At 36.3% G+C, this 15,775-nt stretch overlaps 1 protein-coding gene across 2 annotated transcripts in view; it reads left to right on the forward strand.

The window, feature by feature from the left end:
- The window catches only part of LOC138156092 (CUB and sushi domain-containing protein 3-like), a 638,148-nt gene that overhangs the window by 430,693 nt on the left and 191,680 nt on the right, over nucleotides 1-15,775 (forward strand). For both annotated transcript variants that reach the window (XM_069081324.1, XM_069081325.1), the window contains exon 4: nucleotides 7,928-8,122. In XM_069081324.1, coding sequence (XP_068937425.1) covers nucleotides 7,928-8,122 — 195 coding nt within the window. The remainder of the gene's footprint in view (nucleotides 1-7,927; nucleotides 8,123-15,775) is intronic.

Raw genomic sequence — 15,775 nt, forward strand, 5'->3', positions numbered from 1 at the left:
GGCCAATCAAAAAATATCTACTTAAAAACAAGCCTCCCACCCCAGGCTCCAGGTGCACTTTAGCCTAGGGGCAGGGAAGATCTTCCAAATTTGCATTCCCATTACACTTCCTAACAATAAATGCCATCATTATCCCTCTTTTTTTTAATGTGAAAACTGAGGTGGAGAGAGGTTAAATTACTTGTCCAGGATAATGCATCTAGTGAGTGTCTGAGGCCAGATCTGAATTGATTTTCCTGCTTTGATACCCAGCACTATCCATTTAACCACCTACCTCCTCACAGATAGAATCTTGGAACTATTCTTCTGACTAGTTGGAAGAAGGAATATTGCTGCCCCTGGCACACTGAGAACATGTCACTTACAAGTAAAAAGCATCCATGCAGTTAATTCTCTTTTCAAGTGCCAAGGAATTAATTCTTTATGGTGCAAGAGATAATATATTTGTCAGTCAGGGCATATAAGATAGAAAAAAAAGAACAACCAAATGCAGTCACATTTTCCACTCATTAATTGCTCATGAATTAGAAAATTATAATCAGGGCTAAAAAGGTAAGGGTGGGAGGTGGGGGCAGGAAGCTCAAAAAAGGGTCAGGAATCTAAAAGATGACCAAGAACTTTGAAGGGGTCCATATGTTTTTATTTTCCTTTGTTGTACCATTACTTGTCTTTTTTTTTTACTTCTATTGCAATAAGGGTGAATTCCAAAGAAAATAATAATGGTATTCAAAATTATGTCAGTTATTGATCGATAAAGGATCTAATCAATGGAAGAAATGCTAATTATAAACTAATAACAGTATAATTATATTTTAGTATCATTATTAAATATGTTTATATATGTATATTTCATGTTTGATACATTGACTACTGAAAAAAATGACTGGTAAAGTAGTCCAGGAATTGAATAAGTCTAAATATTTCCAACTATATAAAAAATTTCACTTCTACCCATTGACAGTCTCATTATCATCTTTAAAAGTAGGTTTCTTTTCATAATCTATGCTTTATTTTTTATTACACATCAATATTGATTAGAAAGATTTTTAACCTATCCATGGCAATCTTCTTCATTCTCCTCATCTTCCCTGTCTCTTCCCTCCCCTCAATCCCTTCTCTCTCCTCTTCTCTGATGCTCCAGGTCCTTCTCCTTCCCTCCCCCACCCTTTTTTTTTTCCCTCTCACTTTACCTGTGCCCATTACTGGGGGTGTGGAGGATAATGTGATTTTTTTTATAACAGGGCTTGAATTTTGGGGGATCTACTCATCATCTGTCCAGGGTCAGGAAGCAATTAGTCTTAACCAGGAATTTTTGAATAGCTTTTTCACTGGGTTAAACAGGGAGAGAAGGGGAAAAGAAAAATATTTCATCCTTCCTACAAAGAAAACAGTGCCTTGCACTTAAAATAAGGAAGACCTGAATCAAATATTTTGCATGACCTTGAGCTGTTCTTAATTACCCTTAGCCTCCGTTTTCTCATTTGCAAAATGGGCATAATAATGCTGTAGGACCTCTCATTAAATAATGTCAGACTACCATGAAATAATGTACACAATGAATCAATCAATAAACATTTATTGAGTACCTACTACGTGCCAGACACTGTGCTAAGCACTGGGGATACAAAAAGATATAAAAGACAGTGTTTGCTCTCAAGGAGCTTTCAATCTAATGGGGGAGACAACATGCAAACATTTCATATATATGTATGTATAGGTATGTGTACATGTACATGTGTATGTGTATATATACACATGTGTATGGAACAAACTATGGTCAAGATAAATTACCTAAATAACAATGGGAAATAATTAACTGAAGAAAGATAATGGAATTAAGAGGGATTGGGAAAGGCTTTTTGTAGAAGGTGAAATTTTGGTTGGGAATTAAACAAAGTCAGGGAGGTCAGTAATTAAAGCAGAGAGCATTCCAAGTATATGTTATGTAAATGTCAAATATTCCTATTTGACTTAGCTCCTGCAATCTTTAGTAATCTCTCTAGGTTTTATGCTGACCTCTCTCTATCCAGTATTCACCATACTGTCATTGTAGATTCATTCTCATATTCCTACCCCTATTCATGTATAGATCTTCTTATTGAACCCTAGCATGCCTTCTTGGCTCAATCCTGAATGCACTACGAAGCCTGGACATTTCAAATGGGTATGTTCTGGTAAAATGAAACATGACATATATAAAGATATTATCTTTCCTGTATCATCTAGTATTTATGCCTAGTTCTTTAAGGTTTACAAAGCACTTTACATCTATTATCTCAGTTGATCGTTACAACCATGCTCTGAGATAAATGAGATTATTATTCCCATTTTACAGATAATTAAAGGTGAGAGAGGTTAAGGGGCTTGCCAAGAGACATACAACTAGTAAATGTCTGCAGAAGGACTTGAACTCAGGTATTCATGACCCCAAGTTCAACACTCTATTCAACTGGGCCACTCACCTGTCTCTAAATGCCTCCATATTCCTTTATAACATTTACATCTGCCTCTCCTGAAATGTACACAATGTCAACCCATGTAATTTAACTTGTCTGGGTCTCAATTTATTCCTCTATAAAATGGGGACCAAAATGCCTTCGTTGTATGATACTTAAAAAGTTTGAGAGAAATAGTTTTCGGATAATTAATAATTTTATTAATAATACTAGTATATTACCAATGAAAAGGCTCGGTGACATTCTTGAATGACAAAGGTGCATCATGGAGGTGAGCACAAAATTTACATGCCCTTGGAAAGAGTGCATGTTCCTGAGGGTGGCAATCAAATCTGATTGATTAATAACTAATGAAAAGAATTAATATTACAATAAGAAGTGGACTTATTCTAATGAGGGACTGGAGGATATGACTTTGATTGCCATGTACTTTTAACTTTCCCAGCATTGGGCAATCTAATCAAAGACTTTTTCCCTACTCAGACTTGGGTAGAGCAAAATGGACTTCCCTATCTGGGTGGGGTCTGAACAAAATTGAGGAGAAAATTAATTCAATATCATTATCAGCAATGTCCTACAAAGACCAACCAACCTACACTCTTCTGAAAAAAATCCTGGTCCTAATTCAATAATTGATTATTAATATGAGAGAGAAATAATCATTTCTCTCAATTGCCTACCCTCAAGGGTTGTTGTAGGGCTCAGAAGAAATCATAGGAGGATCGTAGATCTACAGCTTGAAGGGTCTTCAACATTAGAGTTGGAATTGGGTTAGGAAGCTGAGGCTCAGGAAAGACTGGTCCACACATGTAAAAGTAATAGAAAATTTTTTTTTTCTTTTTGGAGGTCAATTAGGGTTAAATGACTTGTCCAAGGTCACAAGGCTAGTTTTTATGTTGTATCTGAGGTTGCATTTGAACTCAGTTTCTCCTGACTCCAGGGCCAGTGCTCTATTCACTTCACCACCTAGCTGCCCCAAAAGTAGTAGAAAATTAAATTCAGGTCCTGGAACTTGAAAGCTAATGCTCTTTCCATCCTACTATGATGATATATAACATGCTTTACAAACTTGAAAATAACTACATAAATGTCAGTAAGGATGAGGATCAAGAATCTTCCAAGGAAGAACGTGACAGCTATCTTCAATAAGTGAATAAATAAAGGATAGCCATATAGCAGAAGGATTCATATTGTTCTGTGGTCTCCCAGTAAGAAAGCAAAAAGTGAGACCAATGGGTAGAAGTCGTAAGGAGCCAGATTTTTGGCTCAGTTTAAGGATGAACTTTCTAATAAATGAAACATTCAAAAGTATAAGGAGATAGTTGATGGGTTCAAGGTTGTCTATCCCAGAATGTTCAGAGTATATAACTAGCTATTGCACAAATTAAGAATTTCAAAAAGGAAATCAATTTATTGGAGGCTAGCAATTATTGTCCACAGCCTTTCATAAGAATGGTTTTTATATTTTAAAATACAACTAAAAAGTAAAAAAAAAAATAGCTCACAGCCATATAAAAACAGGTATGGGAAGAAGATATAATTTCCCCACCTCTGGTTAGAGGCAGAACTGATCTAATTCCCCTACTACCCATCTCTACTTCTTAGGTTCCACTCAGAATTAAGAACTGAGAATCTAAGAAACTTCAAATTGTTAATTTTCTCATCTCATAAAATCAGTCCATGTGTACAAATATAGCTTTTTATCACTTTGTCTTGTTATTCCTAATATTTTCTGAGTATTCCTCTTATTTCTTTTGAAATTCCCTTGTGTTAAAATACACATGAAGTTTAACTATGACCAATGAGATATCTTAAGTATGGAAGAATGCTGAAAACTGTAAGAAAATTGAAAACTATTCTCTGTAGATAGAAAGATTTTTTTCTCTATCATTACAGAGATCTTTATTATCTATCTATCTATCTATCTATCTATCCATCTATCCATCTATCAATCTATTTCCTTCCCCAAATTTACCTCAAATTCTTTCATTTCTCCTTACTATTCCTTTTGGTCAAGTATACAAGCCTTGAGACCAAAGTTGCATTTCATAAAAGAAGTAAATGCTGGTAATCTACCATGTCACACAACCCTCACTCAAGTGATTCTTTGTATGTCCTGCCCCTATATTGTTGTTCTTCAATTTTTTTTCAGTCATGTCCAATTCTTCATGACCCCAGTTAGGGTTTCCATGGCAAAGATACTGGAATGATTTGCCATTTCCTTCTCTAGCTCATTTTGCAGATGAGGAAACTGAGGCAAACAGGGTTACCTGACTTGCCCAGGGTCACACAGCTGGGTAAGTATCTGAGGCCAGATTTGAACTCAGGAAGTTGAATTTTTCTAACTCTAGTCCAGGTACTCCATCCATTGCACCATTTTGCTGCCCTCCTCTTCTGGAGATTGTTAATTGTTTGATAAAAAGAAAACATTCCTCTGACCAATTCTACATACGCACAAATTACCTTCTCTTCACCTTACCCTCATTTTTCCACAATATACATATCATTATTCCCCTCTTCTCTTTTTATTTTTTTTTATTGTCAAATCTTGCTTTTTAACTCTTCTTCTGCTTAAGATGGACTGCCACCTGGTGGTGGAATGTTAACTGCAGGCTATACAATGGTTACACAATGCAGAAAAAGTGGTTATACAATAAAGAAATGATCCATTTATTTTGTCATCCTGCCTAGCTCATGCTGTTTCCAGGAAAATATTGTAGTGAAGAATAAAGACTGCCAATATGACATAACTGGAATAATGGTCACAATTTTCTATTTCCCAGTTGTTCATGACTGTTCAAAACAAATTGATTGTGGTTGAGCAAGCTCATTAGGTAATTCCCTTATCTTAATTGCTTATCATTACATTCTTTAGCTTGTTTATAATCTATTTTTTCTTGTTACAATATTCCCTCACTTCCATTTTATCAACTATTCTATCAATGTTGTTTTCAATTGTTCAAATGTTTATATATTTCAAATTGCACACTTGTGAAAATGTACATTGTAGTCATTTGGAAATAGTCAAATGGGATTGGTTTATTAACAAACTAATAAAAATTTCTTTTTGTTTATTTGTTTTCCCTCATATAGTCCAGTAATATAGTATTTGGAAAATAATAAAAAAAAAGGAAGACTAATAAATTGATTTGATAAAAAAAAGAATGAAGCTCATGAGAACTGTGAAGTCTAATTTTTCCATTTTGCTTAAAGGTTGTCAAATTATAATATAACTTCTCTCCTCTCCCCCTATATATGATCATGGGCAACTTGGACTGAGATCCCAGAAGTGACACAAAGTAAAAGATTCCAAAGGGTTAGAAAATAGCACCTATGTATAAAGGCTAAAGAAATAAATAATTTAGCCTCATAGCTGTCTTTCAGTTTACTATGTAGAGAATGATGAGTAGATGTTTCCAACTTCCATAAAAAATGGAATAAGGGAGAAAAAAAAAGCAATAGCAGCCATTTCTGGAGAGTGAGAACCAGACACATTATGAAAAGATTTCCCTTGAATTGATTTTAAAAACAGCACAAATTATCTGTCTAACTAGTTTAGCAGTATGGGACAGCCTGAAGGCAGGGCAATATATTATGTATTCTCTTAAAGCCCCTTTAGGTCTTATTATTCAAAGAAATGTGGGAAATTTCTTTCTTGCCTCAGGTCCTTTTTCTGGAGAGCACTTCTTTTTTCATGCAAATGAAACTACTCAATCTACTCTAAGCAATTATTTGGATATTTTCACTTTTTTACCTTTTTTGAATAGTTCTTTCCGAAATTAGTTTTAATGCATCTTTTTTTTTTCTTCTTGGATATTCAATTCCATAAAAACATAAAAATTGCTCTCTTGACCTCAGTTATGTCTTTTATTGCTAGATTGATTTTCATGTCACTAATTGCAATTTCTTGCAATTTCTTGATTTTTATGTGAATTTAATCTTTACTATTTATTAACCCAAAGATATTAGTATTAAATATATTTGCAGATGTGAATATTACTATGTATATGTATGACAAGGTCAAATGAGCTTCCCTGATGATATTTCTTTCTTATTTTACATTAATTGCCTTTAGAATTTACTTTAGAATTACTAGAGGTTAGGGAATGCTTCCTGTAAAAGATGGAATTTTTAAATGGTACTTAAAGGAAGCCAAGAACAGGGCTGAGGAGGAAGAGCATTCTGTTTTCTTTGCTCTAGGTCCAAGGATCTATTCACTGCATCACCTGGCTACCTTAGACAAAAACACTGCTGGCTAATGTTCTGGTGGTGTCTTTAAAATTTAATTTGACTTACCTTAATTGCTACTTGATCAACAGACACATAGACCTTTGTGCCCATACTCAAATTCTTTTCCTCTTAAAAGAAAATCCAGAAACATTTATTAAGCAGGTTTTGTATGCCAGACACTGTGCTAGGGTGTGGATACAAAAGTGAAAATTAAAACAGTCCCTGATCTCAAGAAGCTTACTGACAGAGTAATATGTATACATATAAAAATATGTGTATGTGTGTATGTGTGTGTGTATATATATATTACATATATATGGACATATGTGCAGTAATTTCAGATTGGTGGTATGGATAGGAGAAGTAATAATAGCTGAAACCCTCAGAAACCATTATCACTTAAGCTGAGCTTTAATTGAAACTAAGGATTCCTAAAAGGAAGAAGTAAGAAGAGAAAGCAGTCTAGGCATTGAGAACAGGTTACTGTTATGGGAATGTAAATTTTGAAGATCTTCCCTGCCCCTAGGCTAAAGTGCACCTGGAGCCTGGGGTGGGAGGCTTGTTTTTCAGTAGATACTTTGTGATTGGCCAGTGGGTCAAGAAAGTTGTTACATTCTCTGAGCCAGGAGAAGGCTATATAAGCCCTGATGTGAGGCTTTGTTTTGGGGCTCACTTTGAGAAGTGTTGTGTGATTTGATCAGATGAAACTTTGGAAAGCCCAGATGTTGAAACCCAGATGTTGATTGGATCCAAGAACTTGTGTTGGCAGCGACCCTGAGGACGCTTGGGGTGCTTGCTGCTACAGTTATAAAAATACATAGAGAGGGAAAATGAAATGTTGTACCTGGAGATCTTCAAGCAGACCAGTTTTATTGTCATATAAAGTGATTAAACTTATTTTGTCTGGCATAATATTTGAGAAATCAGTTTCCTCTAAAATATAAAGAAATTTGAAAACATGTTATTTGTCAAATAAATTTCAATGAATATCAATGTATCTTCTCTCCAAATGTGATATGATTGACTTTCATACATGAATGTATGTATATTAATAATTATAAGAAAGTGTCATTGATCCAACCTCTAGAGACAAAAAAGATAATGAGTATGGTGAGGGATGTTTTCTTCAAATCTTAATTCCTCAAATAATAAGATAAAAAATAAGCTTAATAAAGCCAAATTATCCATTTAGTATGAATCTTCCCTAAATCCACTTTTCTCTTTTTTTCTTTAATTTTTAGAGTTACAAAGTAGCTCTTGTGGGAATCCAGGTGTTCCACCCAAAGGTGTCTTATATGGCACTCGATTTGATGTTGGTGATAAAATCCGATACAGCTGTGTGACTGGCTATATTCTGGATGGTCATCCTCAACTAACCTGCATAGCCAATTCTGTCAATACAGCATCATGGGATTTTCCAGTTCCCATCTGCAGAGGTAAGACAACTTTCTATTTTATGTTTTTTATACAGAAGTCACTTTTATATTAACTTTTATTAGTATTTTATTAAAAAATAGGTTATTTTAACACTTCTTTTGCCTTAGCAATTTCTATACCACTCAATTCAACATTTTAATTGAATTTGCACAAAGTTAAGATGAGTTTTTCTATTTAATAATTCAATTCTCAGGCAATGTCAAAATAGTGCCTCAGCATATTATGTATGCATGTATTTATGCAGACATCTTTAAAGAAAAACAAAAGAAAATGGACAGAATAGAGAGAGGGAATGAGCAGAAAGGGGAGGGAGACAACATTCTAAAGTCTTTTCATTTAAGTACTTAAAAATATTTCTAAATATAATTAGGCAGTTGTGGGCTTATTTTTAATGTCATTATCACCTGCAAATGAACATTTTATAAGAATTCCTAGCAGTGGTTGAAACAATAAAGAGTAATAAGAAGAACAAGGAAAGGGAATAGCACATAGGCTGTAACATGCATATGTACACATACAGGCACACAAAAACCTCACCACACTAAAATCAACACTGAGGTAACCATTTTCTATTTAATCTCCAAAAATTCTTGCTCTAAAGGAAATGTCATAAACTGCACCAATGATAATATGTATTTTTGTGCTTACTCAGAGTATGGAAATGATAACTGAATGCTTGCCCAAGGCAGAGATCAATATAAATTGTCTATAGTTTATGCAGACCACTGCACATAGAGACTTTATAGTGAGTTTGGCAGGACATAGAAAGACCGTATTTGTCATCAAGGTGAGATCAACAAGAATTTAAGCAGCGTTTTAAAGAAGATTTCAGTTGGCTCAGGAAGATACAGTTTTGCCTTACTATTGTTTCTTCTAGTCTTTTCCTTTCTCATTTTCAGTTTCATATTCTGGAGTATGATTATCAGACAATTCCCAAATCAGAATCCCTCTTTATGATTCCACCTCTTGTTATTTTTTTAAATACCTAGTTGCCTTTCCTCAACTAGATATTCCTTTCCACAGAAAGTTTTTTTTTTGGGGGGGGGGACATTTATTGATTTTTTGGAAATAAATCTTTCATTGTATAACTGTATTTTCAAAATACGATAATATGCATTTGAATCTCACAACAACCCTGCAAAACAGGTGACAGGTATTATTGTCCCTGTTTTATAGATTAGAAAATTGAGGCTCAGACAAGTTCTATAATTTGTCTAAGGCCATGCATCTAGTAAAATGGAGTCAGAATTAAAACACAAGTCCTCTATCAGTCTTCTGTCACATGACTACACCTGTGTGTCTGCTGGTCATCTGTATAAAAATGTACCCCTAGTACCTTGATTTAACATGTCACACTGAAATCCAAATCTTTCCCCCTAAAAATGTTGTTTTCTCAACTTTCCTAATTTTGCTGATAGTGTTGGGGTTTAGGGGTACTCCAGACCCCCAAAATACCAACACAATGGGTCTTTCTGAATGAATTTGACTCGTCTTTTCTCAGCCAAAGTAAAACAGTTTATTAAAGATCCACCATAATGGGTAGACTCTTAAGGAGCCTAAGTATTTGTGATGCTTGCATTGGACAAGTGGGCCAGAAAAATCTGACACAGAGTGAGTCTACACTAGATTAATCTCAGCACCTTCATGGAGGCAAGATGGATCTTACATACAGAAAGAATGTGGGAGGATTTAGGGGTCGTCTCAAGTGAGGTTTGAGGAGGATCTTGAGGAAGAATCTAAGGAGGATTTTGAGGTCAGACTCCAGGAATGGGATTAAGAGTGGGAAATAACTGAAGGTACCTGGAGATGACAGACAATGGAGGGCTAAGCTAGTTCAAGGGTAACAGATTTGGTATAGATATTTTGATAGGATCAAGGATGGGAAGTAGCTGGACAATGGAGGGCTAGGCTAGGTTAAGAGCAACAGAGATTTGGGCCTATCTATAATGAAAGGCTTATGGCCTCAGCCAAATGCCTCATCAAGTGGGAAGATTTAAGGGAGTTCCCAGAGCCTGAACCCCATGAATAGCATATAAGCTTCTCAGTAATATAAAGCTCATCATTTAGAAGTCATATTTTGTCATTCTTTCCAACCTCCCTAATCCTAGCAATCAGTAATCTTGTCAACAGGAACTCAGCTATTCAACAAGCATTTATGAAGCTTCTGTTATCATCCAGTGACAAGTTTTGGGGATCAAATATAAAAACAGAAAAGTAAATGTAAAATGAATGAATGAATGAAAAAGCATTGATTATTTATGTTTTAAGTGATGTATTAAGTACAATGGATACAAATAAACAAAAGAGAGACATTGGAGGAGATAACACAGATAAAAGAATTAATCTGCAGAGTGATGAGGTATGGGCTCTGGGAGCCCCCTGGAGCTCTCCTTGAGTCCTTGAGGTACAGGCTCTGGGAACCTCCCTTGGACTCTTGAATAAATTATCCCATTTGATGAGGCATTTGCATTAGGCAATAAGCCTTACATTGTGGCTGGGCCCAGACCTCTAGCTGAGTTACTAATTGCTAACTACTAACTCTAGCCTAGTTACTAGCCTAGCCCTCCATTGTTCATCTAACTTCCCACCCATGAGCCTATCAAAATATGGATCCACCCATGAACTGGCCTAGCCGATCATTGTCTGTAGTCTCCAGGTGGCTTCCCACCCTTAATCACTCATTGACCTCATTAACTCCTCCTGAAGACCCTCCCCAAAATCCTTCCCTAGACCACACCTAGATTCCTCCCACAACCTTCTATATATAAGACCCCATCCTGTCTTCATGTTTTTCAGAGTTCTATAGAATGATCTAGTCCCGACTTATTCTGTGTCTAATGCAAGTGAACTTTTAATAAACTTTACTTTTCTTTGGCTGAGGGAAGACTTGAGTCAAATTCATGTTGGTATTTTGGGGTCTCCAGAGCAAACCTAACTCTCTTAGTGGGTAACCTCTTCACCGAGAAGATGGAAAATCCCAGCCAGATAAAATTCTTAGGATAAAAAGAAAGATAAATCTAAGATAATTTTGATGATGGCAATAGTGGTGGTGGTGGAGCAAGGCAGAATTAGAGTTACTGAAAGGATACAGAAAGTCTTTATACAGAACCAGTAGCTGAACTTAATGGTTACACTTGGGACCTGAGCTCTGGCTGGGGACCGTTAGTGGAAAACAGAGACAGAGAACTTGCAGACACAGAGAAAAAAAGTCACAAAGAAAGTATGTCCAGGAATGAAAATAAAAGCTTAAATTAAGTATGCCTTCCTGATCTCAGCAAGTTGATAGGAGTCCAGTTGGCACATTTATCTATATCCTCAATTCCAGAAGTATCTCAAGACTCCTGGAGAGAATTAAGCATTGTCCTTTTAAGTGCCTTTCTCAAAGACTCCCACCAAATAATCACCACAAAATACGAATAACAAAATTTTGGCTGGTTTCCCTAAAGCCAAATTAAAAAACAAATGAAAAACTCAGTTTCTTCAGCACAGTTGTTAGACAATCCTAAAATTCCAAGAATCTGTCTTGGATTTCATGTTCTTGTTTTTGGGAACCTATGTGATAGGCCTCAATGACTGACTATGCCCATATATAATTACAGTACTGAGGACTTTTGGTTCACCTGCATAGTCATTTCCAAAACAGTCATTCAGAATTAAACAGTCATTTACTTATACACACAAAAACTCAGAGGGACCTTCTTTTAGTAGGTCTACCCCTAGACATTAAGATTACAAAGTCATTCAGTACTAGCAAGGGCAGAGCAGTACTTATTAATCTGAATTTGTCCTTTTCTAAAGAGAGAAGGCATCTCCTTCAATCCCTTAAAAATAAAATACAATCCCTCTAAATTGCTTTGAAAGTAAACTGAGTTGGAAGAGTCCGGAGGATCCCAGGATCACAAAGCTGGAAGGCATAAAACACATTTAATAGCCATTATCTGAAAAGTACATTTCTTAAGGGCACAACGCTTGAAGGTTAATGCTGCTACAACACCCTCTACGCTGCCCATTACAAGCTCATTTCCTTGCAGGCCTGAACGACTTGACCAATTATTCTGGATTAGACCTGCCTCAAACTAATCCTCTAGTAGTTTAGCTTGGATACTGAAACAAAATGAGACACTCATAAGGCATTCAACAGTTAACAGAAAGATATACTGATCTTTAACAAATGTAAACACTGAAGACAGCCCCAGTAGATTCATCTGAACTAAATTCCCTTCCCAGGGTTGCCAGCATTTTCTACCAGTCAAGCTTTAGGGTGTTCCTGAAACTCCTTAGGCAGTTAAATGTATAAAATGTTGAACCTGAAGTCAGGAATTCCCAATTTAAATCCAGTCTCAGATACTTCCTAGGTGAGCAACCCTGCGCTAATCACTTAAAACTATTTGCTTCAGTTTCCCTAAATGTAAAATGGGGATAATAAAGCACCTCCCTCTCAGGGTTGTTGTAAGGATCAAGTGAGATAATATTTATAAATCACTCAGTACAATGTCTGACACAAAGTAAGCTCTTAATAAAAGATTGTTCTCTTCCCTCCCCACATCCTCCCCCAACTCCCCTTTGTAGATGCTTTGTACTCAGGCGGTCAGAAAATAATGTCAGGCAGCTGCAGCTTTTAGTCTTTCTAAGCCAACTAAGTCTCCAATATTGTCTCAATACCATTTCAAGGGAAAAAATTGTTAAACTTGGTTAGGATATTGATCCTACAGCAGGATAATTCAATCTCCTCTACAGCATTCATAAAAGACATTCACCCAGACTTGACCTGCGAACTTAGTGGAGAAATATATTTTACTTTTGATTGGCCTAATATTCAGGAAAGATTTCAATGATATGAACTGAACTTTGTCTCTCTATAACCTCTACCTACTTCCTAGTTCCCAGTTCTGAGACCAAGAAGAACAAGTTTAATCCTCTTTCATAGGATAATTATTCAAATATTTGAGTCCAGGGTCATGTTGCCTCCTGAGTACTCTCTATTCTACAAGTAAAATTTGTGTTACCACCCTCTAGATGCTCTATAGGTGTCAGTGAATCTTCTAAAATATCTCCAGAATTAAACATTAGACTCCAAGGTCCTTGAGAACATGGAATGGTATTTATCTTTCTTTTTATCCACAGTTTTGAGCCCAGTACCTGACACATACTAGACAATCAATATCTACTTCTTGACTGACTGAACACAATAAATCAGCTATCATCTGATTGTGAAAAAAATACAATTATACTACCTTTTCCCATTTACTCTGGACAACATACTTCAATTATTGTAGAAAAATATCCCAAACTTTTTTCTTTGATTAACACAGAGAATCTGCTTAGAAATTTTCATCACTTTGCTCCAGTCAGCCCTCAGGTACCTAGATCCTTATGGTTTGCAGAGGACCCAACACTAATTAATAGCCTAAAGGAGAACTTTTCACTGCCTGCATCAGCCAGTTCCCATAAAGTTTCAGATGCCTCCTTTAAGCTGGATGCTGACCACTGAACAACCCAGATGTAGATAAACCAGAGCCCAACACTGTTAGCTTTTACTTCCCTATAGTAGATGTTTGGATATATGGCCACTCATATCATTTGGATTAGTAAAAAATATCAATTAAGGGGCAGCTAGGTGGCTCAGCAAGTAAGAGCATGGACTCCAGTGTCGGCATGACCTGGGGATCAAATCCGGGCTCAGATACTTAGCACCACACCCAGAAATAACTGGCCGTGTAACCTTGAGCAAGTTACTTAACCCTGATTGCTTTAAAAAAAAAACTATCAATTAAAATCCTTCTGGTAAAATAGTGGATCACTGGACACTATATCTACCCTGACCTTACTTTGGAAAGTCTTTGGACTTTTTAATCTTCTCCTTTAATTTGGTCTTCTTGACCAATGGGCATTGCCATTTTGCCTTCCATTGCACCATAAGGACTAGGAGAGAAATCTGGGAGGGTAATCAGCCTGTTGTCTCACCTGCCATTGTGCCCTTTCATGGGACCACTAAACCATACCTATTAGATCCACTACAAATTTATGCTACATAATCTCAGTTGGGCACTGACTGAAGTAAAGCAGTCCTTTTATACCTCCTTTATTGCTTTGTTCTCCAAAAAGGGCTACTCCAAATCTTTTCATCCCTCCTAATGTCTTTCATAGCATTGAGTTTCTCAACTAAGAATCATGCCTTGTACTTCAGAGAGAGAGAGAGAGAGAGAGAGAGAGAGCATTTGATGAGAACTCCCTTTTTATCTTACATCATTCATATAACTTCTCCATTATCTACACTTTCCCCATGGTCTCACACAAACAGCTAATCCTTCTACATGCACCTTCTGTCTCAGCTTTCTAAAGCTACAATCCTGCTCTGTAAAAGCATGATCTTGTCTCTTTCTCTTTCCTAAAACAAACAAATACATAAATAAATAAAAGCTTATTTGATCTGATCAGCACCAGTAGCTAATATTCTGGGTTTTTCTTTCTCTTCTAAGCTAGACTCCTTGAGAAAATGGTGTGCTCTTGATGCGTCCACTTCTGTTCCTATCACTCATTTTTAAGCCCCCAGTAATCTTCCCTTATCATTGAACAGAAACTGCTCTTTCCAAAGTTACCAAAGGTCTCTAATTGCCCAATGTAGTAACTTTTTCTCAGTCCTTATTCTTAACTTCTTGGAGACCTTTGACATTTTAAATCCTCCATTTCTAGATATCCTCTTCTGTACCAAGCTTTTGTGATATTACTCTCTCCTAGTTTTTATCTTATCTTCTTTTACTACTCCTTTTCAGTCACCATTGCTAGATTTTCATCCAAGTCACATCAATCTGTCCTACCCCTTCTTTTCTTACTCATCTATATTCTCTCTCTTGACATTCCCATCACCTCCCATGGAATCAATTATCATCTCTATGTAGATGCTTCCCAGATCTATATATCTAGCCTTAAGCTCTCTCCTGAATTCTTTTTTTTTAAAGCAATTGTGGTTAAGTAAGTTACTCAAGGTTACATGGCCAGTTATTTCTGGGTGTGGTACTAAGTATCTGAGCCCGGATTTGATCCCCAGGTCATGCCGACACTGGGGCCAGTGCTCTTACTCGCTGTGCTACCTGGCCACCCCCTTTCCTGAATTCTAATCTTGCAATGATCTGGTAACAGTTGCTTTTTGAACATCTTATACTGAATGAACCAGATACATCTCAAACTCAATGTGTCCAAAATAAAACTCATTGCCTTCCCCCAAATCCTGCCAAAAAGCTCCTCCCCTCTTAGAATTTCCCTATTATTTAATGGCACCATCATCTTTCCCTTTTCCCCAGGTCTGAAATTTCTAAATTATCATAGATTACTTCCTCATTAACATTCCATAATCTAATCATTTTTATCTTTACAACATTTCTTAAATATATCCCCTTCTTTCCTCTCACATGGATATTAGTCTGTTATAGGCCCTCATCATTTCACTTCTGGAATATTGTAATAGATTTCTTGTTTGGTCTTATTTCCTCCAGCCCCTCATCATCCTAATTAATCCTACACTCAAAAGCCAAAGTTATTTTCCTAAAGTATAGTTCTGACCATGTCACCCCTGTACTCAATAAGTGGCTCCCAGTTACTTATAGGATTAAATATAAAATGCTCTGTTTGACCTTACAGCCCCACACTACCTA

Source organism: Petaurus breviceps, unplaced genomic scaffold (genome assembly GCF_028583685.1).
Source record: "Petaurus breviceps papuanus isolate PSGF00001 unplaced genomic scaffold, PetGlider_PUasm1.0 98, whole genome shotgun sequence".
NCBI lineage: Eukaryota > Metazoa > Chordata > Mammalia > Diprotodontia > Petauridae > Petaurus > Petaurus breviceps.